Here is a 26,811-nt window from a genome sequence, read left to right on the forward strand (position 1 = left end):
CTTTCCCACTCTCTCTCACTGACTGACAGAATCTCTCTCACTGACTCTCACTCACTGACAGACTCTCTCACTGACAGACTCTCTCACTGACACTCTCCCTCTCACTGACTGACTCACTCTCACTGACCGACAGATTCTCACTGACAGATTCTCCCACTCTCACTGACTGACTTGACTCCCACTGACACTTTCCCACTCTCTCTCACTGACTGACAGAATCTCTCTCACTGACTCTCACTCACTGACTGACTCACTCTCTGACTGACTCACTCTCTGACTGACTCACTCTCACTGACAGACTCTCACTGACTGACAGACTCTCACTCACTGACTGACTCACTCACTAACAGACTCTCACTGACTGACAGACTCTCACTGACACTCTCCCACTCTCACTCACTGACTGACTCACTCTTACTAACAAACTCTCACTGACTCTCCCACTCTCACTGACACTCTTCCACTCTCTCTCACTGACAGACTCACTCTCACTGACAGACTCTCTCACTTACACTCTCCCACTCACTCTCACTGACAGACTCTCACTGACTGACACCCTCCCACTGACACTCTCCCACTCTCTCTCACTGACTGACAGAATCTCTTTCAATGACTAGCTCACTGACTCTCCCACTCTCTCACTGACTGACTCTCACTCACTGACACCCACTCTCACTCTCACTGACTCACTCTGACAGACTTTCACTGACACTCTCCCACTCTCTCTCACTGACTGATTCACTATCTCTCACTGACTCATTTTCATTGACTCTCACTGACAGACTCTCCCACTCTGCCACTCTCCCTCTCACTGACTGACAGACTCTCACTGACTCACTCTCACTGACAGATTCTCACTGACTGACTCTCCCACTCTCTCACTGACTGACTCTCCCACTCTCTCACTGACTCACTCTCACTGACAGATTCTCACTGACTGACTCTCCCACTCTTTCAATGACTGACTGACTCCCACTGACACTTTCCCACTCTCTCTCACTGACTGACTATCACTCACTCTCACTAACAGACTCTCACTGAAAATCTCCCACTCTCTCTCACTGACTGACTCTCACTGATACTCTCCCACTGACTCACTAACTCTCACACTCACAGACTCACTCTCACTGACTGACTCACTCTCACAGACTCTCACTGACACTCTCCCACTCTCTCACTGACTCACTCATTCTCACTGATAGACTCTCACTGACTCACTGACACTTCCCACTCTCTCACTGACAGACTCTTACTGACACTCACTGACAGACTCTCACTGACTGACACTTTCCCACTCTCTCACTGACTCGCCCATTCTCTCTCACTGACTCACTCACTCTCACCGACTGTCACTGACTGACTCACTCTCACTGACTTACTCTCCCACTCTCTCACTGACACTCTCTCACTCACTGATTGACTCTCTCTCACTGACTGACTCTCACTGACTCTCGCTAAAAGACTGACTGACTCTCGCTAAAAGACTGACTATCCCACTGACTCACTGTTTCACTCACTAACTGACTCTCTCACTCTCACTGACTGACTCACTCAGTCCCACTGACTCACTCTCACTGACTGACTCACTCTCACTAACAGACTCTGACTGACTCACTCTCACTGATTGACAGAATCTCTCACTGACAGACTCTCACCGACACTCTCCCACTCACTGACTGACTCACTCTCACTGACTCTCCCCCTCTCTGACTGACTGACTCACTCTCACTAACAGACTCTCACTGACTGACTCTCCCACTCTCCCACTGACACTCTCACTGCCACTCTCCCACTGACTCACTCTCTCTCACTGACTGACAGACTCACTCTCACTGACTGACTCACTCTCACTGACTGACTCACTCTAACTCACTGACTCACTCTCACTGACTCACTCTCACTGACAGACTCACTGACTGACTCTCCCACTCACTGACTGACTCACTCTCACTGACTGACTCACTCTCTCTCACTGAAAGACTCTCACTGACACTCTCACTGACTGACTCTCACTGACACTCTCCCACTCACTCTCTCACTGATTGACAGAATCTCTCACTGACTGACTCTCCCACTCTTTCTCACTGACTGACTCACTCTCACTGACACTCTCCCACTCACTCTCTGATTGACTCTCCCACTCACTGACTGATTCACTCTCACTGACTGACTCACTCTCACTGACTCTCCCCCTCTCTCACTGACTGACTCACTCTCACTAACAGACTCTCACTGACTGACTCTCCCACTGCCACTCTCCCACTCTCTCTCACTGGCTTACTCTCTCTCACTGACTGACTCTCTCTGAATGACTCACTCTCACTCACTGACACTAACTCACACTCACTGACACTGACTCACACTCACTGACTCTCTCACTGACTCACTCTCACTGACAGACTCTTACTGACTGACTGACTCACTGACAGACTCTCCCACTCTCTCTCTCTCACTGACTCACTCTCACTGACTGACTCTCCCACTCACTGACTGACTCACTCTCACTGACTGACTCACTCTCTCACACTGAAAGACTCTTACTGACACTCTCCCACTCCCTCTCTCACTGATTGACAGAATCTCTCACTGACTGACTCTCCCACTCTCTCACTGACTGACTCACTCTCACTGACACTCTCCCACTCACTCTCTGATTGACTCTCCCACTGACTCTCACTGACTGACTGACTCTGCCACTCTCTCTCACTGACTGACTGACAGACTTTCACTGACACTCTCCCACTCACTCACACTGACTGACTCATTCACTCTCACTGACTGACAGACTCACTCTCACTGACTCTCTCTCATGGACAGACTTTCCCTCTCACTGACTGACTCACTCTCACTGACAGATTTTCACTGACTGACTGACTTTCACTGACTCACTCTCACTAACAGACTCTCACTGACTGACTCACTCTCACTAACAGACTCTCACTGACTGACTCACTCTTACTGACAGACTCTCTCACTGACTCTCCCACTCTCTCATGACTGACTGACTGTCACTGACAGCCTCCCACTGACACTCTCCCACTCTCTCTCACTGACTGACAGAATCTCTCTCAATGACTAGCTCACTGACTCTCCCACTCTCTCACTGACTGACTCTCACTCACTGACACCCACTCTCACTCACTGACTCACTCTTACTGACTGACAGACTCACTCTCACTGACAATCTCTCATGACTGACAGCCTCCCACTGACTCTCTCCCACTCTCTCTGTCACTGACTCACTCACTGACTCTCCCACTCACTCACTGACAATCACTCTCATTCACTGACTCACTCTGACAGACTCTCACTGACACTCTCTCTCACTGACTCACTCTCACTCACTGACAGACTCTCTCACTGACAGACTCTCCCACTGACAGACTCTCTCACTGACACTCTCCCTCTCACTGACTGACTCACTCTCACTGACCGACAGACTCTCACTGACAGATTCTCCCACTCTCACTGACTGACTGACTCCCACTGACACTTTCCCACTCTCTCTCACTGACTGACAGAATCTCTCTCACTGACTCTCACTCACTGACTGACTCACTCTCACTGACACTCTCACTGACTGACAGACTCTCACTGACACTCTCCCACTCTCACTCTCTGACTGACTCACTCTCACTCACTGACACTAACTCACACTCACTGACACTGACTCACACTCACTGACTCTCTCACTGACTCACTCTCACTGACAGACTCTTACTGACTGACAGACTCACTGACAGACTCTCCCACTCTCTCTCTCTCACTGACAGACTCTCACTGACTCACTCTCACTGACTGACTCTCCCACTCACTGACTGACTCACTCTCACTGACTGACTCACTCTCTCACACTGAAAGACTCTCACTGACACTCTCCCACTCACTCTCTCACTGATTGACAGAATCTCTCACTGACTGACTCTCCCACTCTTTCTCACTGACTGACTCACTCTCACTGACACTCTCCCACTCACTCTCTGATTGACTCTCCCACTGACTCTTACTGACTGACTGACTCTGCCACTCTCTCTCTCTCTCACTGATTGACAGAATCTCTCTCACTGACTGACTGACAGACTTTCACTGACACTCTCCCACTCACTCACACTGACTGACTAATTCACTCTCACTGACTGACAGACTCACTCTCACTGACTCTCTCTCATGGACAGACTTTCCCTCTCACTGACAGATTTTCACTGACTGACTGACTCTCACTGACTCACTCTCACTAACAGACTCTCACTGACTGACTCACTCTTACTGACAGACTCTCTCACTGACTGACTCTCCCACTCTCTCATGACTGACTGACTGTCACTGACAGCCTCCCACTGACACTCTCCCACTCTCTCTCACTGACTGACAGAATCTCTCTCAATGACTAGCTCACTGACTCTCCCACTCTCTCACTGACTGACTCACTCATTGACACCCACTCTCACTCACTGACTCACTCTCACTGACTGATAGACTCACTCTCACTGACTCTCTCACTGACAGACTTTCCCTCTCACTGACAGATTTTCACTGACTGACTCACTCTCACTGACAATCTCTCATGACTGACAGCCTCCCACTGACACTCTCCCACTCTCTCACTGACTCACTCACTGACTCTCCCACTCACTCACTGAAAATCACTCTCATTCACTGACTCACTCTGACAGACTCTCACTGACACTCTGCCACTCTCTCTCACTGACTGACTCTCTCTCACTGACAGACTCTCACTGACTCACTCTCACTCACTGACTCACTCTCACTCACTGACTCACTCTCACTGACAGACTCTCTCACTGACAGACTCTCTCACTGACAGACTCTCTCACTGACAGACTCTCCCACTGACAGACTCTCTCACTGACACTCTCCCTCTCACTGACTGACTCACTCTCACTGACTGACAGACTCTCACTGACAGATTCTCCCACTCTCACTGACTGACTGACTCCCACTGACACTTTCCCACTCTCTCTCACTGACTGACAGAATCTCTCACTGACTCTCACTCACTGACTGACTCACTCTCACTGACAGACTCCCACTGACTGACAGACTCTCACTCACTCACTGACTCACTCTCACTAACAGACTCTCACTGACTGACAGACTCTCACTGACTGACTCACTCTCACTGACTGATTGACTCTCTCACTGACTCTCACTAAAAGACTGACTCTCGCTAAAAGACTGACTACCCCACTGACTCACTCTCTCACTGACTGTCACTGACTGACTCTCACTCTCACTGACTGACTGACACTTTCCCACTCACTCTCTCTTACTGACACTCACTGACTCACTCTCACAGACTCTCTCTCACTGATTGGCATAATCTCTCTCGCTGACTCACTCACTCTTACTGACTCACTCTCACTGACTGATTGACTCTCTCACTGACTCTCGCTAAAAGACTGACTATCCCACTGTCTGACTCTCACTGACTGACTCACTCTCTCACTGACAGACTCTCACTGACACTCTCCTACTCACTGACTCACTCTCACTAACAGACTCTCACTGATTGAAAGACTCACTGACTGACTCTCCCACTCACTCACTGACTCTCTCACTGACTGACTCACTCTCTCACTGACAGACTCTCTCTGACACTCTCCCACTCACTCTCTGACTGACTCTCCCACTCACTCTCACTGACTTACTGTCACTGACTCACTCTCACTGACTCTCCCCCTCTCTCACTGACTGACTCATTCTCACTGACTGACTCACTCTCACTGACTCACTCACTGACACTCCCACTCTCTCTCACTGACTGACTCACTCTCCCTCTCACCGACACTCTCCCACTGTCTCTCACTGACTGACACTCTCTCTTACTGATTGACAGAATCTCTCACTGACTGACTCACTGACTGACAGACTCTCCCACTCTCTCTCACTGACTGACTCACTCTCATTGACTGTCTCACTCACTCTCACTGACTGACAGACTCTTTCTCACTGATTGACATAATCTCTCTCACTGACTGACTCACAGACTCTCCCACTCTCTCTCACTGACTGACACTCACTCTCACTGACTGACAGACTCTCACTGACACTCTCCCACTCTCTCTCACTGACACTCAGGCCCTCACTGACAGACTCTCTGACTGACTCACTCACTGACTGACTCACTTTCACTCACTGACTGACAGACTCTCCCACTGACTGACTGACTCTCACTGATTTACTCTCCCACTCTCACTGACTGACTGACTCTCTCCCACTCTCTCTCACTGACTCACTCTCACTGACAGACAGACTCATTCTCACTGACAGACTCATTCTCACTGACAGACAGACTCATTTTAATTGACTGACTCACTGTCACTGACTGACTCACTCTCACTGACTGACTCACTCTCACTGACTGACTCTCACCGACTGACTCTCACACTGACTCTCACACTGACTGACTCTCACACTGACAGACTCTCCCACTGACTGTCTCACTCTCACTGACTTACTGACTGACTCTCCCACTGTCTCTCTCTCACTGACTGACCCACTCTCTCACTGACTGACTCACTCTCACTGACTCTCCCCTCTCTCACTGACTGACTCTCTCACCCACTCTCACTCACTCTCTCATTGACACTCTCACTGAGATTCTCACTGACTGACTCTCCCACTCTCTCTCACTCACTGACTGACTCACTCTCACTGACTCACTCACTGACGCTCCCACTCTCTCTCACTGACTGACCCACTCTCACTGACTGACTCACTCTCCCTCTCACCGACACTCTCCCACTGTCTCTCACTGACTGACACTCTCTCTTACTGATTGACAGAATCTCTCACTGACTGACTCACTGACTGACTCTGACAGACTCTCCCACTCTCTCTCACTGACTGACTCACTCTCATTGACTGTCTCACTCACTCTCACTGACTGACAGACTCTTTCTCACTGATTGACATAATCTCTCTCACTGACTGACTCACTGACTGAAAGACTCTCCCACTCTCTCTCACTGACTAACTCAATCTCACTGACTGACACTCACTCTCACTGACTGACTCACATTCACTGACTCACTCACTCACTGACAGACTCTCACTGACTGACAGACTCTCACTGACACTCTCCCACTCTCTCTCACTGACACTCAGGCCCTCACTGACAGACTCTCACTGACAGACTCTCTGACTGACTCACTCTCACTCACTGACTGGCTCACTCTCACTGACTGACTCACTCTCACTGACTGACTCTCCCACTGACTGACTCTCTCTCACTGATTGACTCTCCCACTCTCACTGACTGACTCACTGACTCTCTCCCACTCTCTCTCACTGACTCACTCTCACTGACAGACAGACTCGCTCTCACTGACAGACAGACTCGCTCTCACTGACAGACAGACTCATTCTCACTGACAGACTCACTGTCACTGACTGACTCACTGTCACTGACTGACTCACTGTCACTGACTGACTCACTGTCACTGACTCTCACTGACTGACTCTCACTGACTGACTCTCACTGACAGACTCTCCCACTCTCTCACTGACTGACTCACTCTCACTGACAGACTCATACTCACTGACAGACTCATACTTACTGACAGACTTACTGACTCATTGACAGACTCTTACTTACAGACTCTCACTGACTCACTCTCTCACTGACTGACTCACTCTCTCACTCACTCTCACTGACTGACTCACTCAATGACTGACTGACTCTCTCATGGACTGACTCTCTCACTCTGACTGACTGACTCTCACTAACTGACTGACTCACTGACTGACTCTCTCTCTCACTCACTGACTGACTGACCTTCACCCTCCTGTTATTTATGCCCCCCATAACTAAACTAGCATTGGCATAGCCAATAGGTCTCGCCTTTGGGACCTTATAAGTGTTTAGCCATGCAACAGTTGATGCTGTTGTAACAATGATATTGTGCTGCATAACTAAATACTTAAAAGGTCCCAAAGGCGAGACCTATTGGCTATGCCAATCCTTGTTTTTTTTATATTTCCACCAATATTCGCGACGACGTTGATAGTCACAATGTCCCGGTGACTGTACACGGGGGCCATGCTGACAGTCACGTCGTCGTCGCAAATATCTCACCTGATTAAAAAAATCAACTTCGGACACATAACTTGTGTCACTAACACCCCCATTTCTTAACTATGGGGTCAGAGTATCTCCACCCTAACTCCAAATTTTCAACCAAGGGAGCCGTTCCAGAGTAAAATGGTGGTTGCATCGCAAAACCTCCACGAAATATCTGTGGCCAGAGATATCACTATAATTTTAAACTTGCATTTCTCAAAAACTGCTGAACGGATTTACACCAAATAAACTAAAGGCACTTCCTTGAACCGACATCTACCTCCCTGCCAAATTTGGTGTACGTCTGTTAAGCGGTTCGGGCTGTAGGTATGGCTAAAGGTTCTGATGGGAATTAACATTACAAATGCAACCTAATTTCGCACCCCAAACTCTGGGTCCCCACTGCACGGATCACCCCCAACATTTACATAACAATATAACCCACCTTGACACTTTTTGGGAAAATTTCATGAAGATTGGTCAAACGACGCCAAAGTTATAGTGAAGTCAAAAAATGCTTTTTCTATGGAAACTATAACTACCTACTGGCGACCACCAGTAAGTAATAGATATATATTAGGGCTAGGGCATTTTTAGGGTTGAGAGGTGGGTGAGTGCATTGGATGGGCAGGATATTTTTAGGGTTCAGAGTAGGTGAAGGTATTTGGGAGGCAAGGTTATATTTGGGGATTAGGGTGGGTAAGGGCATGTGGGTGGCAAGGGTATTTTAAGGGTTTAGGATGGGTAAGGGTATTCAGATGGCAAGAGTATTTTTAGGGCTTACACATGGTAAAATTCTGTGTGGTAAAGGCATGCGTTGTAAAGGCCTATGCGCTGTTAAAGACGAGTGGGAAAGGTATGCATGGTTCTGTCATACATCCACTTCACTCATCAGCAGGGAGACCATCCGAAGGGTCTTGTTTTTATTTCTGGATGGGTCATCGAGATGAACATTAGGGTGCCACCCTGACATCAGCCTTAACTTCTAATCTCTACACTTGAAATGGGGCTTTTGAACCTTAAAATGAAATGATTGTTTTTTTAAACATACATTTTTAGGGTATGAGATTTTTTTTTCTTTATAAAAAGGTACGGTTCTTTTCAACACACACACTTGCACGGGCTCATTCTCTCCCCGTGGACCTGCAGTGGCTTTAGTCTCCCGCAGACCTTCTACTGACCCTTTCAAACATTGGGTTTGCCAGTCCCATGTTCATGAGAAAGCTTGCTTCTGCCTCCCCAGGTTTGCGTTATGACTCTTTCCACCACATTTATACCGGTGATCACTAGATGTTTCATATTCGTAAAAGATGCTGAGTAACGTGTTGGGGTATCAGTGATGACGTTGCGCGCCCAGTAGTAGCCTGGTTATCCAATTCACCTGGAATTAAAACTATGTCCTGTGAGGCATATATAGGATTAGCGACTGTTATCTGTACTGTCAGGGGGGGGGGGGGTAATAAAATCGATGTTTCTTTGTTGTAATTTTTGGTTTTAACCTTGTATTAAAGTGCCTTTAAAATCCTCCTTTTACTGTCTTGCTCGCAGTATCAATAAAAATCTGCAAACCCACAGTTCCTTTCCTGAAATTCTTGTAAGCAACAAATGGTTTTTCTGTGGCCTTCGCCTCAAACGCCATGATGATTATCAATTATTTGTTTTTAAATAGCGGTTCATGCCGCACCTTCACAGTTTCTAGTCGCTGCAAATTGCTTGCACTTAGTCTTCTGTGTACACTGTGCGAAGATTAACAGTGCAGCGACACATCGGCTACTGCACATCAAGCATGTACGTAAATGTACGCTAATAAGGGAGTGGAGCAATGGTGTAATGTAGGGCCGTGCACCACCGTGGGGGGGGGTCACCACCCTTCAAGGGCCCCCATTTATCTATGGCCCATGCATATCTGTATGGTATGCGAGTCTCTGTGGCCCCCTCACCACATTCAGGGAGGGAGGGTATAGACCCAGTGGCGTAACATTAGCCCCCGCTGTGCGGGGGGAGAGGGGAACATTAAGGACCACAAGACAAAGAAGAGGTGAGTGAAGCAGTCTTTATTGTGGATAATGCCCTGACACCCATAGGCGTCTCATCGGTACAACAGTCCTCCTCCAACTGCCACCTTCGCCCAAGGTTCTTTAACAGAACTAGGGAACGTCATAGCACCATGGGCGAGGGTGCGTGACAAGGGGACAGCGCGAGGCAGGTCGCGAGACTAGAACAATAGTAAACACAACACATCTCCTCATTTACAACAAATTGAAAAATGAAGCAACAGAGGGGGGAAAAGGTAAGCATAAGGAAAAGGGGGGTACCAAGGAGTAAATTGGTTAATCACATACAAAATCTTGTAACTTTCTTGGTAGAATTATTTCTCTGCCATGTCTGCTTGTAACGGGTTCCTTGACCATTGTCCCGCCAACATGGGAACCATGGGGAGGTGAACTATCTTGTGTAATGTCAGAAGTTCTAGCTAGAGGTGTGTCACTTACATTGTAAGTGATTGGATCAAGTGGAGCGCTAACGAGGGTTTCCTCAACGGGAGTGTCATTAGTGAGGTCATCTTGGGAAAACACGCTCCTAGGGTCACTTAGCCTAGCATCACTCTCTACAGGGTTGGAGCTCTCACTAGTGTCAACACCCAGATCACTCAAAGGAACTTTTAGTCTAGCCTCACACTCTTCAGGGTTTAAACTCTGACTAGTGTCCTCATCTAGACTCCAGTCGTATCTAGAGGAGGTAGGGGTACTCCTACGCTCCTGACTGGGGTGCTACAGAGCCATGGTCCCATCCCCTCGGCACAATGATAAGGACTAAAAGTGCCACTCCTTTCCGTCACTTAAGAATGCAGAATTACAGAAGATCTGCAGCCCCCCCTTTCGGCAATGTGTACAGGCGGCGGGCCCCTGGCCTGAGAACACCTGACTGGTTTGCAGCGTGGAGGGGGTCTCTCAAGTTTCGTTACGCCAATGTTTAAGACCACAGGTCGGACGAACCGGGACGCTGAAAATGTCGCTGCGTGGGTGGGAGGGCGTCTCAGGGAGACCCCGGAGGCTTCGGGAGGATGATGAAGAACAAGGAGTGAATCAAATATGTGAGGGCCCGGAGAGGAGAGGCATGTCCAGTGAGGAGAGCAGATAAAACATGTCTGAAGGTAGGTGACAGGAGAGACCCGCGCACTTGAAAGGGAGGAGGAGACCACCCAGGAAGGGGAGGGAAAGGAGACTCCCGAGGGGTGTGAGGGAGGGGCGGGAGCCCACACTGACGATAAATCTGCTGCAGATTAGAAGGCGGAGAGTGCGAATCACCGGACATTTTTTCGCCTAGAGCATGTCCTGTCAAATTAACTACACCGCACGCTCGGAGGAGGCCTCCCCTTCCGCAGGCACGGACTGACAGCATGAACCAACAGGCAGCACCCCTGCACTACTAAGCAGCAACCGCACACAAAGCTACAGACCAGCAGGCAGCCACTCAAAGCAGTACAGACCGGCAGCAGAACCTCGCCACAAAGGTCTTGCTGCAAACTTCTTCCATGCCCTCCTCCTAGTTTGTAGGGCCCAGCGGTTGGCACTTTGCTCCAAGTTGTTAGGACACTAGGTGAGCAGAGGCACTGAACTGTGTCAAAGGAAAAGCGCAGCACAGCACCATATTTACTACTACATGGTGTTTCTCTCCCCACCTGCACTGGTGAAATGTCGGCTGCCTTGCACACCCCCTTGCTCCATAGTGCAAGTGTATGTGTGTTTTATCTAGAATATTTTTTTTACTGGAAGGGTACCTTCCAACTACAACCTTCCAACTACAAAATACTAGTCCAAGGCATAGTTTAATTAATGCCTTGTCAAGTTTGTATGCATGCTGTACTGTAAAGCACACCCGCAGCTTGAAAGAAGTTTAATCTCTTCCTCAACATACACCTGCCTCGAAGGAGCATCATTTTTTGACTCGAATCGCTGTTTATCAATGTTAGTAGATAGGGATTCGTGTCAACACCCATGGGTGGTTGAAAAAGCACATGCACGTACCACCCATAAAACTCCCCGTTGATGCAAAGTAGTTCGTAGTAATTTTTGCACTGGCAAAATGACCTCGTGCAAAGTATTAATAACCTGGGCTTAGATTTTAATCCCTAGTTTCTTCTGTCATGATTCTTTGTTGTTAAGTGCGTCAGCCCCAATTAGGTGAGTGGAATCAACCCAAGACTAGAATTACCATAATACATTAGTTTGTCAAATAAAATTTGCCTCCCCAACAAAAAAACAATACAAAACACTTTTTACCTAACAAACATTTGGACAGGACCATTAAAGATGAGGGGACAATGAATTGCTATTTTGATGCAGCTAGCTTCGTGCAGTGTTTGGGAAAGTATCACCCCCCCCCCCCCCCCTGTCAACTGCCATTGCCTTTTCACTGCCTTGCTGGGCCAGCGAGAGGCTCCTCTCTTACAGCTAGTGTTTGTCTTTATAGCGCGTAAAACCACAGAGGCCCCCAGAAAGGACAGAGTGCCCAATGGCCATAGTGAAAGGAATAGCAGCACGAAAGATTCCTTTCAATGACCGAGGATGCTGTCTCTGGCATCAAAAGCTGTAGGAAAGAAGTCATGCACATAGCTCTCCACTGGAGGTGCTACGTATTTTAACATGGCCATTTGTCTGTTCCGTGTGTGGCTTAACAACAGAATTAAACAACCAACAGAGCCCCAAATTTTGGTCCCCACGGGGAACAACTTGGTTAGGACTTTTCTTTTGGGTAGGACCCTTATTGTTCAAGTGGATTTTTGGCCAGGTCATTTAATGCTTTTAAAACTGGAACGTCGACCACTGGGGCTTTAGGCCACTGAGGTTTAATGGTAACCCCAGAGACAGATACTAGAAACAGAGGACAAGACATCCTATAGCAAGGCTGCTCCATAAATTCTTTTTTGTGGCACCTCTGTCCTACTGGCTGCAAGTAAGCTTTGTAATAAAACCGAAGAGTACAGTAGTCACCTGACTCTACAGTGAACAAAGCCCCACATTGGCCATATGGTCCATGAAGGACAGCAGCATTACCTGCAGAAAAATGCTACAATAGAGGATTAACAGTTGCACTGCCGGCTCCCTGAAGAAAGACGCCCTCTCATAACTTAAGTTATAGGCCAAGATGGCGACTACAATACGTTGTCAGCTCCCGAACCAATAAACCTGCTGACGAAGAAGGGTGAGTGATTCTACTTATCTACATACTCACCTATATACACATACAACCTCCTCATATCAGAGACTGCTTTCCTTTGGTCCTGATGAAAGCCAACTGACCCGTATGGGCAAAACTAGGCTTAAACATGTTGACCGACCTTTCACCAGATGCAATGGACTAATAAAGTACCCATACGAACACTTTCCTTTGTAGTTTTTTATCGTATCCCTCTGCGGTAACAATGAAGACAACACACAGGAGAGTAGACAATTTTATTCTATTTCACTTGCTCATTTACAACTGTTGTGAACCCGACAAGTCTCCCTACTGCTGAAGGATAACAGAGCACCTCAAGAACTGGACACTCAGGTGTTAAGATCCAATGATGACGCAATCCACCTAACCACACAAGGGGAGAATTAAGCTATACCGCCATTGTACTCGTGTGGTTGAGGGTCACCATCACAATTGTCTTTGAGACTCCAGAAAAAACGACTTATGTGATTCATTCATTTTCATTATCAACATGAGGTCCGTATATCCAGGGCTTTAAGTGAGCCAGCTCCTGACAGTGCTCAGCACCAGCAGTTCTAAAAAGCCGGTGCAGAGACGGGTCCCTATCAGGGTCTTCATTTTTGTCCTCACTCTCAGGATGGAAAAAATTAATCTTAACTCTGCAGCAGGACCACCCTTCACTGCCTTTGATGTAACTTCAAAGAGACTCATTATAGTACTTTCACAGTCTCATTTCAGAACAGAAGCATTTCCAATATGCTGTACAACAAAGACATAGTTGTTATGTATGTTATGCAACTAACAACCATTGACAAAGCCAATAGTCCTGGCTTCTTGTAGGTGTAATGTTACTTGTTGTATTATATATCTAGATGCAATGACAGAAGCAGCAAAATACCAATTGGGCGGCACACTATGCTAAGCAGCTTACATGTTTTTAAGCCACACCCTTAATTACATCGGTCACTCTCCTTTGAGAGACCCCCCCACCGCCCCCAGTTTCTTCTTCCCACTTAAAGCCCCACGCATAACAGAAAATGTAGAATTGGTCTCTGGTCACTCCTTCCCCAATCCGACAAAATCTCGTGTTTCGACACTCACCTTGTCCTTCTCCAGCTCCCCATTTGCCATGCTGCCGCGGCTTTCCCCCCTGTAGAAAAGAGGTCAGAGGTCTCCAGATCAGGCTGGTGTTTTATTTAAATACCACCTGTATGAAACACACTGCTGAGGGTTTGCTTTACAACCACCCCATCCTACACAACTTTAAAGCCCTCCAACCTGCACACATTACTCCCACACATACAAGGCTACTGTAACACTAGACATCCAACCTTCATTGTGCACTCATTTCAGACCCCTGCACCTACCACGGTAGAGTCCTCCCACCTGCCATGCTTTATTGTTTTACACCCTGAAATACTGCACACGCTTCACAGTGAGACCATCTTGCAAACTTTACACACTTCACTCTATTCTATAAACATTTTACACCCCTGCACTTTTCACATCAGACCAGAGGTATATCTTTTTTCTGCTGGGTTTTCTCTTTTAAGGTTATGGGTGAGCTGTGGCACCTGAATAATTATCCCTGTTGGGCAAGGTCCATCTAAATAAAGATCTGCATGGAGGTCACCTGCAGCATTACAAGCCCGCTCCGTGCCATTACAGTATCCCTGTCTGTCAACTGATCGACTCAGAGGGGCATGGATCTCATTCTTCTAAACACGCTACTTTGGGACTGTGCTCAGTTCTCTGTCCTGCACCGCCCATCTGAGCCATCACAATTGCAGACAACCTGAAGGTTGAAGCCGCATTGGACCATTACTATTCCACAGCTGAGAGTGGTTGAGTCAAAGGCAAGTGGTTGCCCTCCACCCACTTGTCTTTGACTCAACCAATCTCAACCATTGGGTGTGCCACAAAATTTAGATACTCATTTTATCCAGCCATTTTTTAGATAGCCCCTAAAATTTCAGGCACTTCACTGGGAGTGAATGCGTTCCAAATCCCCAACATCTCCTTAGAGAGACTTGGCTGCTTGGCTGGTGGAGAAGCGTCCAAAAGGAGCAACGTAGTTTGAGTATAATAGTATTGTGGAACCTGGACACCAGTGAACAACATTAATCACAGAAGAGTCTGCCTCTTAGCTTCAGAATGCCCTGGATCCCATGAAAAAGCCAAGGAAGAGTGCACAACTAACGAGAAGCTAGCAAACAAATCTCTTTTTGGCCACTAAGCTAGCTTACCACAAGCAAACAACAAGCTATGTCGAAGGGTAACCGCGCTTCCCTCTCATTGGCAGATCTCCTTACATCTGTTTCCCATCAGCATCAGATTAATTTACAAGTACTTACATTTACATACACAAATAAAGTCACTGGTTCAGGTAGTTCTTCACCAGTGCAATGGTCTCCTATTTCCCTTTCACTGGTGATTGTTACCCTGTTCCATGCCCTGTTGTCTTGATATACGGTCAACAGATAACATATTTGTATAGTGATGCAGAACCCCTTTAAGTTTACCTCTGGGAACATTTTAGGTCTGGCCGCAGTCTAAAAGACCTATTGTTGCCATGTAGAAGAGCATGTCTCTCTCACTTCATGCTATTGGCTGGTTTATTGTTCCACCTGCATTAATTATAGGGCTTGAATAGCAACATGCTAGGGACTATTTAATATATCAAAGGTACACTCTAATCACAGATTTAATTATTTCTCTAATAAATGCACTTTATACAGAAAGCAATAGTTTTTTTACTTTGATTGTTCACTGCAGCAGGGATTAATGATTTAGTGAGCAAATGCAAGCCAGACGTTTTAGCTTTTTCCATGCACGCTTAATTGGTAAATAGAGCAGATTTTTATTTTAAAAGGAAAATATCATCCAGTACTGTAAATGCAAACTAGATTTTTAATACTGAATTATAACATTACTTCGGAAATAGTTGGAACATTTCTGACAAGCTCCAGAGACACATCTATTCAACACCGCAAGTCTAATGAAATTTATGTTTTTTGGACAAGTTGTTGAAAGGTAAAAATGCTCCTGTTGATTAATTACATGTTTTTTGTGTTTACAGTGCCACACTTCACCACATTTAATTTACCAATTAAATTGCCAACAAACCCACCATCAAATACAATTTGCACAGCTAGATGAAACCCCAAAATAGTATCTACAGTGTGGGACATTGTGGGTTTGACGTCATTGTGAGTCACTCTCACCACGCCTATGGGCCATATCCAGAGTTTTTTTCCCAGTAAACTATATGCTATCCCAAGCCCAACCACTAGATCAGAGGTCTTGAAACTTTGTTCCGCTAAGCCCCATCTAAGCTAAATATGTTCAAGTCGGGCCCCCCTCCAAATCCTTATGGCAAGGACTGGAGGAGCAGAGCTGAGCACAGGGGTTTGGGCTTGTGAGACCATTTGAGGGGTACTTTTTCCTGTAGCTCATAATCCACAGTAATGTGAGACTTATAAAAGAGTAAATGCTTGAAACAAAAACTGAAATTGATTAACAAGTGCAAATCCCGACATTCTTTGGATAGTAAATCCCAGCATTACGTTTTGCATTGGGTTTGCATTACAAAAGTAACGCAAACCTGTTGCAAAGCAAGGGGTGCCTTGAATGTTGGGGGCAGGGGGGTGCTGGTTATGCGGCCTTCAATATGGTACCCCACTTCGTTCTGCTGGCCCTGTCTTCAAGTCATTGGAATTAGGAGTAACAGGGCGCTTTATAAGTGACTGTTACATTACATGAGTAAATCTGGTCCCTACAGTGGCGCTGCGCAGCTGTGCATTATATTTGGGTACAGTCCAGTGAAAATCGTGATTTGCGCTGGATTGTTTATATCAACACACATCAGGTTTGTATTAAAAAAGTAACACAAACCTGATGCAGTCTTAATTAATCTGGGCTTATATCATTTTGCTGTAGCCTGTCTTATGCTGTAGCCTGTCTTGTGCTGTCTGTAATACAATTTTAAAATAATGACACATTCACACTGCGTTCTGCCAAAGAATGGACCTTGTAGTATTATAAAAACAAAAGTCACTATTACCCACTGCACCAAGCAGGATTCTATTATGTGACTCTCTAACACTTTGAGCGCCTCTCCTACTGATTAATTCGCATTTATCCAGTGTGTGCGTTATTTTATATGCAGTTAACATGAAGTTAAAAAAACACATCAAATCAGCATCTGAACATTTTGTTCTTAGTGTGCCAGCAATTGAACCTGTCACCACACCGACTGACCTCTGCCCCACGGCCTTTTAAATCACAGCTCCCATGCTTTTTATTTAATGGCTGTATGTAAATGAAGATAGCCTGGAAACGGGACAAATAAACAAGTTCGTACTTACAGGCCAACTTCATTTACAAGATTTACAAGTATTTACTGAGACATTGGCACCACCCCTGAGAATGCAGACACAGGCCCCCTGGGGGAGCGCGCCCCACAGTTTGAAGACCTCTGCACTAGATGATAGGATACATCTAAAACTAAACTATGGGTTCCCTTTCCTACACAGTGCCCCCCAAACCCAATGTACTTTTACCACATGTGCTGCTGAGGATAAACACCCCAAAGGGGCTTCCAAAAATTGGGGTTACCTGGTCCCTTCGTAAAACTCTATGGATAAACTGACGATTTCATCCTCTGTGACGTGAACCTTCTCCTGCTCAGACACCTCCCCACAATCCTCATTGGATCCACCGGGGGCTGAAAGAAAGCGGAGGGCTAAAGACCGGATGTGCACACATGGGACAGAGTACAGTTAGAGGGGGGAGAGGAGAATTGCACCGGCAGGAATACGAGGAGTAGACAGGAGCGATATGTGCAGAGAAGGAATGGAATGATAGAGGGAAATTGATTTCTACATGCTGTGATTACAGGTCAAAGGGCAAATAAAATACCATGGTCATTATTTAAGATGTACTCACTATCTGCCACTGGACGAGCAGCATAGAACTCCCGCCTCCTCTTCATCTCGTCTTTAAAAAAAAAGCAAAAGAGATTAATAAGAATTATGTTGGTTTCCTGTCAGAGCTGGGGTGCACTAGAGACAAAGGAACAGGATGACTTTCAAAGACCTTGGTTGGTACCCTCCAGACCAGGGGTCTCCAACCTTTTCTGTAGTGAGAGCGGTGAAAATCATCGTGAGCTAATGAAAGCTAAACAACGTACATATTGTTCCCAGACACCCCCACGCCCAGCTTCATTAACTTTAAGCCTAATGTCCATAGAGCCAGATACTATGGTCAAACAAATACTTTGTCTCTGGGCACTATGACAGGGCTTCCTTGAGTGTCAGTTAGAAGGTGGTCTTTGGGGATGTATGAACATGTGTGCGTATGAATCGGATATATATGTATGGGTGATTGAGAGCCTGTGTCGTATGAAGTTGTGGCACAGGATATTACCTTTCGCCATATGTGGCACTGTTACATTTATAACACAAACCTACAACCATTTTTAGGCCTCGCGCCTAGCGGTGCAGTGCGTAGCACTGCTCGCGCAGCGCGAGACATTTAGTAGGGGAAAAATGGGCTTTCAGACACTGACCTAGGAATCGCACACGCTCGTGCGTGTGCTTTTCCTTTTGTGCCACGCGATTGGGCTTTGCGTGCGTGTATTTCACTAAGACGGCACGCAATAGGCCAAAGGCGGTCGCGTTGCTCCACCCATGGCCTATTGGTGTCTATTACGTGCACCGCCGGCCATGTGGTTTCAATTATCGTGCCCAGACACGGGCGCGATCATTGAAACCACATGGGCGGCGGCGCGCGCAGCGCTCGCGGGCTTCTTCTTTGTTGAATCCATTTCACAGGGAAGCAAGTAAATAAAAGAACCGCTGACGTCTTGTGTGCTTCGTGTTGCTTAAGCACTCAGACAGCGGTTGTGTTTTCCAGCTGTCCCCCTCTTGTTGAGTTTGACATGACAGTCTGCCTTTTATGTTTATGGCGCTTGGCGCGAAATTCCAGCATGCTGTCTTGCTGAATTTGTACCTAAACTTGGTGTGCGGGTAGGAAAGTACGCCTTGGCTCCTGGAGTGCAGGTTAGATTGAAGACTAGATTTGTGTTCACCTCTAAGTGGCTAGAATCGCAGAAAGGACACAGTGAACTTGGATTGCAGAATCGCCCTCTGACACCGGCTGCAAAGTTCAGGGTGAGCAAGTATTTCACTCGGGTCAGACGAAGGCGCCGCTATTCATGGGCCGGGGCTGCCCAGCTGCGTGACCGCAAGCTGCACACCATGCATTATGGGCGAGTGTCTGGAAGTACTGAAAGTTAACCTATTGTAGTAAAGCTTGCCTAATCACGCAGTGTCTAATTTTTAACCTAGGATCAATGCTTTGTGCATAGATAACTTTATATAATTAAATTACCTTAAATTGTTTGGTACAGTGACTTTTAAAGTCCTACATGTCAAGTTACATGCAGTTTACCAGTGCCATCCGCATTCAAATTTCAATAGCCGCCAAACTGCAGATTCTCCTAGCCAGTGATGAAAGAAAGTCCTAATTTAGTTAACAATAAATGAGGCAAATATTATGCAATCTGCAAATTGCTGATTCTATTAGGCAATTAGTTATGGAAAGTCCTGCTTTGTTTTGCAAAAATGTACTCGTCTCTGGCTTCTAGGCGTGTTAATTAAATATATTGTGACCGCTTCTTTCCCGCGCCTAGACGAGTGTAGCGCTCCCCTCCGAGTACATTGACTCACTAGGAATCACGTTGTGTGGCTTTCACTCTCGCCACGCAAGGGTTACTTCATTGCTAAGATACCGTGCAGCTCGTTTCACCCCGCCTGATTTTTTTTCCTGTTAGCATTTATTCTGAGACTGATTTGTCATAACGAACCGAGCCGCGTGCCTTAATGAAAGAGGCGCGTGCCAGAGCATTTTTTGGGAGCCCTGATTTGATCCTCGGTGACCCCGGGGCACTGGTTCACAAGTTCTCTCCTGGAGTGTTTTGTTATTTCAGGGGAAACAGAAGTGGGGCTGATGGGAGCACGCGCCGCGTAACCCGCACTCCCTTGCCACGCGCCGCAGATGGAGGATGCAGACAGATGCCTAGCACTGAGGCTATAAATAGCCAGAGCCTTGGCTTCACTTGAGTGCGCGCTACTGCTGATAGGGAAAAGGAGATCCGACAGGCCACGACGTTATGTACACTTTAAGATAGTGACGTGATTGTATTTGAGGACACCTGTTAACTCGCCAACGTCAAGTTGGATTTAACGCAGGAGGGTGGGTGCGTTTAAGAAGTAGCTAGCCAGCGTGTCCTGGGCTCTGGTGCAAGGAATTAAACGTGCTCCAGGCCACTGTGGGAGATGAGAATTACAGCAATAATCAGTGGGCCCCTCGGGCCTCTGTGGCCAGTGTCACTTCACCACCAAAGGAAGCCACGCCCCTGCATTCAAAAGAAACTATGTTCCATATGTTTCAAGCAGTATTAGCTCAAATTGAGCCAGGAAGACGGGTCCCATAGCAAATGTGTACAATAGTCCCTGCAAGGTAAATTATTGTAATTTAGATCAGTTGCATATACATTGTATGGCTATCCTGAACATTTGCCAGCAACAACAAGGTGGCCTAGATCTGCCCTTTAAAGAGGCATGGAAGCTAATTTAGCATACGTGCGGTTCTTTTGGACAATTTTTGTTAAAGGGATGCTAAATCCTTACCCACTAGTGTGGCATCATCGTCAGGTTTCCGCTCCTCACTGCAAATCTGGCTGGTGTCTGGGATGGCTTCACCTGTATGGAGCTCTTAGTGTCTTATACCGGGATCGGGAAAAGTGTCGAAATGCCAGTCAGGAAAATTAAGAGGGTGTGTAGGACGTCAGAAGAGAAGGATCAATACAGATGCCAGAGGGGGTTCCTAAAGGGCCACTACGGGTGAATATCAGGGGTCTGCAAAGCCATGTCCTACTAGTTTACCCATTCTGCGCCGACGGCTTGTTACATGCTGCTACAAGAGGCCCAGTGTGTCTCAACTGCTGAGCAGCAAGAGTCAGAGGCGACAGATGCGGAGACAGCCCATGTTTCTTCGTGCTGCCAGTGTGGTTAGGGTGCAGCCTGCCAGGCCTGGCACCCTTCGGCCCCAGCCTCTGGCGTTGAAGCAGCCCGGGGCAGACCTGGGGGCTCTGGCAGCCTGCACCTTGAACTGTCTGTGCCTCCCTGACAAAGCCACGCTAAAACACTGAGGGTGCAAGGGCACTGCCGCTGGCACATTTGGTGCCACCAGGCCCCAGTACCCTATCGCTCTAGCGCCATACATCAGGCTGGGTGGTCGCTGGAGGCACTCTGGTGATGGATAGTTCATTGAATGTGGGGGTTCTCCGGGCCCTGTCTACGCTCCCAACGAAAACACAGCAGTGCAGGCTTCGTGTTTACTGACTAAACAGCAACCATGCCAGCTCTCGTGTTCAGAAGGAAGGCTGCTTGGGCACACATATCGATAGTTTGCCATGTTTTTTGATTCTGTACTGGTCGAAGGCGGCAGAGCATCACTTTACAGGAGCTGGGCGGGGGCCAGATGACGGAGACCTTCCTGCATTTCCTTTGTTTCCCTGGTTTTCTATTTTAACATGTTGCCTTTCAGCCACTTTAGAGCGTTGTGCATACAATTGAGTGAATTAAAGGTAGGTGCACTTACGGGTCTGCTTATGTGTCACCTACGAGGTAAGCTTGCCAGAGTAGCTATGGAATTAACATTACCCCTCCCCTCGCAGTTCGCACTGCAGCCCCTCTAAATTCACACTCATTGCTGAAAAAATAGAAACATTTGACAAACAGTTTACACCCAATAAGGGAATTTATTTTTTAACAATGATTTGGTAAAAATGGTCTCTGGCCAACGGGCCTACACCCAAAGGAAGCCTAAAAGCATCCAAAAATATATAGATAATTCATAAGAAATTGTGACTGTCTTGCCCCCACCACTCTTTTCGACACTTCCGCGGGCATTGAAGGTGTGGTCATTGTGTGACACCGGTTAAAAGGTTAAGCACTCTTTGTAGCTTTTTTTAAATGAAACATATATGAACACCCAAAAACCTTCATCAAGTCCAGTACACAGGAACAGGATATGGCTATTTAATGTCACTCTATAGCGCCACAATGCCTGGATCACTTTTTGAGCTGCAGGGACAGAATTCTTAGATGGATGCATATATCTATGTTGGTGCTGGGGGCAATCACCTCTGGGGTTAAAGAAGTAAGTAAACAAACACGGTAGCTGTTTAGCCTCCATGCTGAAGCGAGAGCCGTGCTAAGGTGAATTTTAAACTGCACCAAATTTACATTAAAGAAAACAAGTTATAAATGCATGAGCCAGGATTCTTTAAGTTTCAATTATGTCGTGTATTAATTTATGTGGTATGGTGGAGGACAGACGCGTCCGTGGGCATTCATAGTTAACATGTCGTATTCATTGCCACTGCCGTTGCTCAAAGGAGGGTAGGTAAGCTTGTAATGTGGCATGCGCTCCAACGCACGCTGAACAATAAAATGTAGGCTTACCTTCAAAACACATAGCACACTAACGCATGCATGCTATTTAAGTACTTACACAAGATGTTCAAGAAATACCAGGGTTTAAAGCAATACATAGATTGGAAAGCTTCCCCTGGGACCCCCTTTTGCCATCTGGGTCCTTGCATTTGCGTCGTCCAGGGACGATGTTTACTCAGTGCAGTGTGCCACAAACATCATGTTTGTATTTAATAAACTCTCTTGGAGACTATTAAAACAAACACAAGAGATATTTATATACAGCACACAGGCTTGTCACACCCTTTTTAGAAGCCCTGACCCTCCCAATTACATGCACATAAGTTTGTGGGATACAAGTTCGGTAGCACCCTCCTTTGGTTTATGTACGCAGACTGGCATCGAAGCCCTCTGGCACCCTTCCCCTTGCTACAAAGTCAGGAATTCTTGGCACCTTTCACGTGTACACATACATAGTCTCCCAACACTAGCGTCCCTCTGCGTGTCCACCCCTGTTTGCATGCACACAGGATGTGGGGATCTGGCACGAGGGTACATGCACAGGCAGCAGAACCCCCTCCCTACTCTTCCCCATGCTTACACACACACTGTAAAATCGTTTTTTAGTGGTACATTTTATGTGCACATATACAGTGGATTATTGTCAGTGGTTACAGTGGAAACCCAGACCTCTTCCACAACTTGTTTGGTTCTGGAATTTCCTGTCATTCACAAATTAACATCCCCCCATCCATGTAGCTCCCACCGTATGCACACATCCCTCACACACGTCTATGTGCTTGCCACATTTATGCTGCAAAAAAGCACTCAAATGTAGTTTTGTGATGATAAACTGTTCATTTCATATAAATGAGGTTTATTTCATTACACGGCGTCAATAGCAATTAGTAGTGTCACGGATCTATCTAGGTTAGGAGATCACAAATAAGAGTAATAGAGCGTAGACACTCTATGAACACATTTGCTTCTTTGCGCTTGGGCCCTAGTAGCAACAAAATATGGTGTCGTTTGCGGTCCGGAGGCTAAAAGCTGTAATGACATTGCGGGCTCCTAACACTGTACATAAGCTCCCATGTGACATGGTCTGTCTGAGTGATCATATCTCCTCTCACGTGCACAGCCTTTCCATGTGCTCCATTCTCCTCGAAGTCTCTCTCCTGGCCTCCTCACACTGCACACCCCATGCTCTCTTTCGCTCTCTCCACATGCCCCCACTTCCACCCACTATCTTACTACACGCCCCCCTGCACAGTTGTTCCTAAGCTCCTCACATGGTCATGGTCTAACATAGTCTGTACATGAGCTCAAATAATCTTACATCTTTTGTGCACAAGCCTCAAGTGCATATTTGTAAATTAGTAATATTGTGTCAACAGACCATGATAAACTCCAAACTTCTTTAATCTCCAGGATCAACTTTCTCATCCTCAGCATCCTTTCACCTCAGCATCAGTGCAGCACCAGCACAGCATCACTCATCACTATCTCAGCACCAGCATCTCCTCAGCAACACTCAACAGCACCATCTAAGTATCGCCACAGCACCTCCTCTGGATCAGTCCACCACCATCAGCACAGTACCAACTCAGCACCAGCGCAGCCTAACCACAACACCAGCTCAGTACCACCTCAAAACCAACTCAGCACCAAAGTAGCACCACTTCAGCATTGGTGCAGCAACATCTCAGCATCAGTGCAGCGTCACTGCCTCAGCATCAGCGCAGCACCAGTACAGCATTACTCAGCACCACCACAGCATCACAGCACCAGCGCAGCACCACCTCAACATCAGCGCAGCACCATCTCTGCAGCAGTGCACAACCAACACTGGTGTCCCACCTCAGCAGCAACACCAACTCGGCACCACCTGAGCACCAGCACAGCACCACCCCCGCAACATTACTCAGCAACAAAACAACATCCCTCAGCACCACCACAGCATCACTAGGAACCTCTTCAGTATCACTCAGAATCCCCTTAGCATCAGCACAGCACCACCTCCACATCACACAGCCCCACCTGAGCATCAGTACAGCACCACCTCCTCATCAGTGCACCAACATTAGTGCAGCACCAACTCAGCATCAGCACAGCACCAACTCAACATCACTCATCACCACCTAAGCACTAGCACAGCACCAAAGCACCACTCACCACCACCTCAGTATCACTCAGCACCACCTGAGCGCCACCTCAATCCAGAGTTCATTCACCACTTCAGCACCACCAAAGCACCACTCAGCACCACCTGAGCATCAGTACAGCACCACCTCCTCATCAGTGCGCCAACACTAGCGCAGCACCAACTCAGCATCAGCACAGCTCCAACTCAACATCACTCACCACCACCTGAGCACCACCAAACATCACTCAGCATCACTCACCACCACCTCAGTATCACTCAGCACCACCTGAAGTTCATGCACAAACTACCTATCATTCTCTAGCTTCCTTTCTATCTATTCTGTGCAGCTCTCGCTCCTATCTATTCACCTGGTCACATAATGCCACTACACAAATACGCTACACACCACACAGTTCCACAACTAACAAGTCCAATTCAACCACTCCAAACCGTATACATTCACTCCACTCCAAACCAAAACACATACATAACAAGCATTTGCAATGCAACAGGTCTCGCATTTGTGAGAGTTAGAGTTATTGGAGATGTAAATGATAATGTCTTTTACCTATGTGTTTTGGTTTGGAGTGTTGTGAATGTATTTGGTGTGGAGTGGAATTATATGGGTTGCACTGGAATTGTTAGTTGTGGAATTGTTTTGTGTTAGATATGTGGGTTAGGGTTAGTGGCAGGATTAGGGTTGGGTTTAAGTTTTAGGTTAAAGGTGAAAACTAGGATCAGGTAAGGAATCGGAGCAGGTCTTTTTTGAGGGTGAAAGTTAGGGTGAGTTATACATTTGATTGAAGAGTGACAGCTGGGGTTACTTTGAGGGATAAGAGCAAGGTTATGCATAGTGTCTGTATTAAGGGTGAAAGCTATAGCTATGGAGAGAAATAGGATCTGGATTAAGGGTGAAAGTTATAGTTATGGAGAGAAATAGGATCTGGATTAAGTGTCTAAATTGAGTGTTAGGTCCGGGTTAAGGGAGAAAGGTAGGGTTATATGAGGGACAGGACAGGGTTAGGCATAAGATCTGTGTTACAGGCTGATTCAGGGTTGGGCAGAGAGTGTTGAGTTAAATTAAACTACAGCACACAGTTAAAATTGAGGTATGGGTTAGTGATAGAGTTAAGGTTCAAGGAACAAGCGAGGGAAATGAAAGAAAAAACATTAGAAAGAAAAGTACATTTTAAACAAATCATCTAAACTAAATATATATTTCAACACATCTTAAAAATTTTGATGCATTTACCAAATAATATTTTGGAATGGAGCGCGTTTATAATATAATTAACAAAGATTTTTGTGACTACAGTTCTGGTACTCAGGGTAACAGTGCAACCAACAGCTGACAAAAAAGAAAATACATGTAAACAACAAGCCAACTGTGAGGTTTCTATGATTAAACCCACCACAGGCCCTGCAGTGAGCGGCATGGGACGGCAGAAGCTGCTTGTATTGAAGTATGTTTTCCCTCTCCAGAAGCGTATGCGTTATTTATTGATCTGCTAATCTGGCAGCAGACATTGAACCAATATCTAGCTAATTTAAAATAAAAATGCTAGCGATTTAAAGACATGAGCACTTTAATGGAGACTCAATGTAATCCACGGTAAGTATGTACTCATCACAACTAGACTTGCACAGTATCCTGGCAACAGCAACCACCAAAACGACACACAAATGTAGGAGATTATCGGCACCTCTGCGCCCGTCTCGCGTGTGCATCAAAATCGTTCCATATTGCTGTTCCAAACAACCAGACCAGAAGAAATCTGTGTTAGTGTAGCATATCTGCCATGGCCCTCGGACATACAAGATGTAAAACACACAGAAGAGACACCATGAATGACATTGGTACTTGAACGTATGTTAAGCAA

General features: G+C 46.7%; 1 protein-coding gene across 1 annotated transcript in view; it reads right to left on the reverse strand.

Moving 5' to 3' along the window:
• Positions 1 to 26,811, reverse strand: part of PCGF2 (polycomb group ring finger 2) — a 560,508-nt gene that overhangs the window by 487,761 nt on the left and 45,936 nt on the right. The window contains exons 4-6 of the mRNA XM_085640505.1: positions 18,230 to 18,280; positions 17,900 to 18,008; positions 14,384 to 14,432 (exon numbers count right to left, since the gene is read on the reverse strand). Of these exons, the coding sequence (XP_085496631.1) occupies positions 14,384 to 14,432; positions 17,900 to 18,008; positions 18,230 to 18,280 (209 nt within the window). The remainder of the gene's footprint in view (positions 1 to 14,383; positions 14,433 to 17,899; positions 18,009 to 18,229; positions 18,281 to 26,811) is intronic.

The sequence above is a fragment of the Triturus cristatus genome, unplaced genomic scaffold (genome assembly GCF_964204655.1).
Source record: "Triturus cristatus unplaced genomic scaffold, aTriCri1.1 SCAFFOLD_303, whole genome shotgun sequence".
In the NCBI taxonomy this organism is placed as follows: domain Eukaryota; kingdom Metazoa; phylum Chordata; class Amphibia; order Caudata; family Salamandridae; genus Triturus; species Triturus cristatus.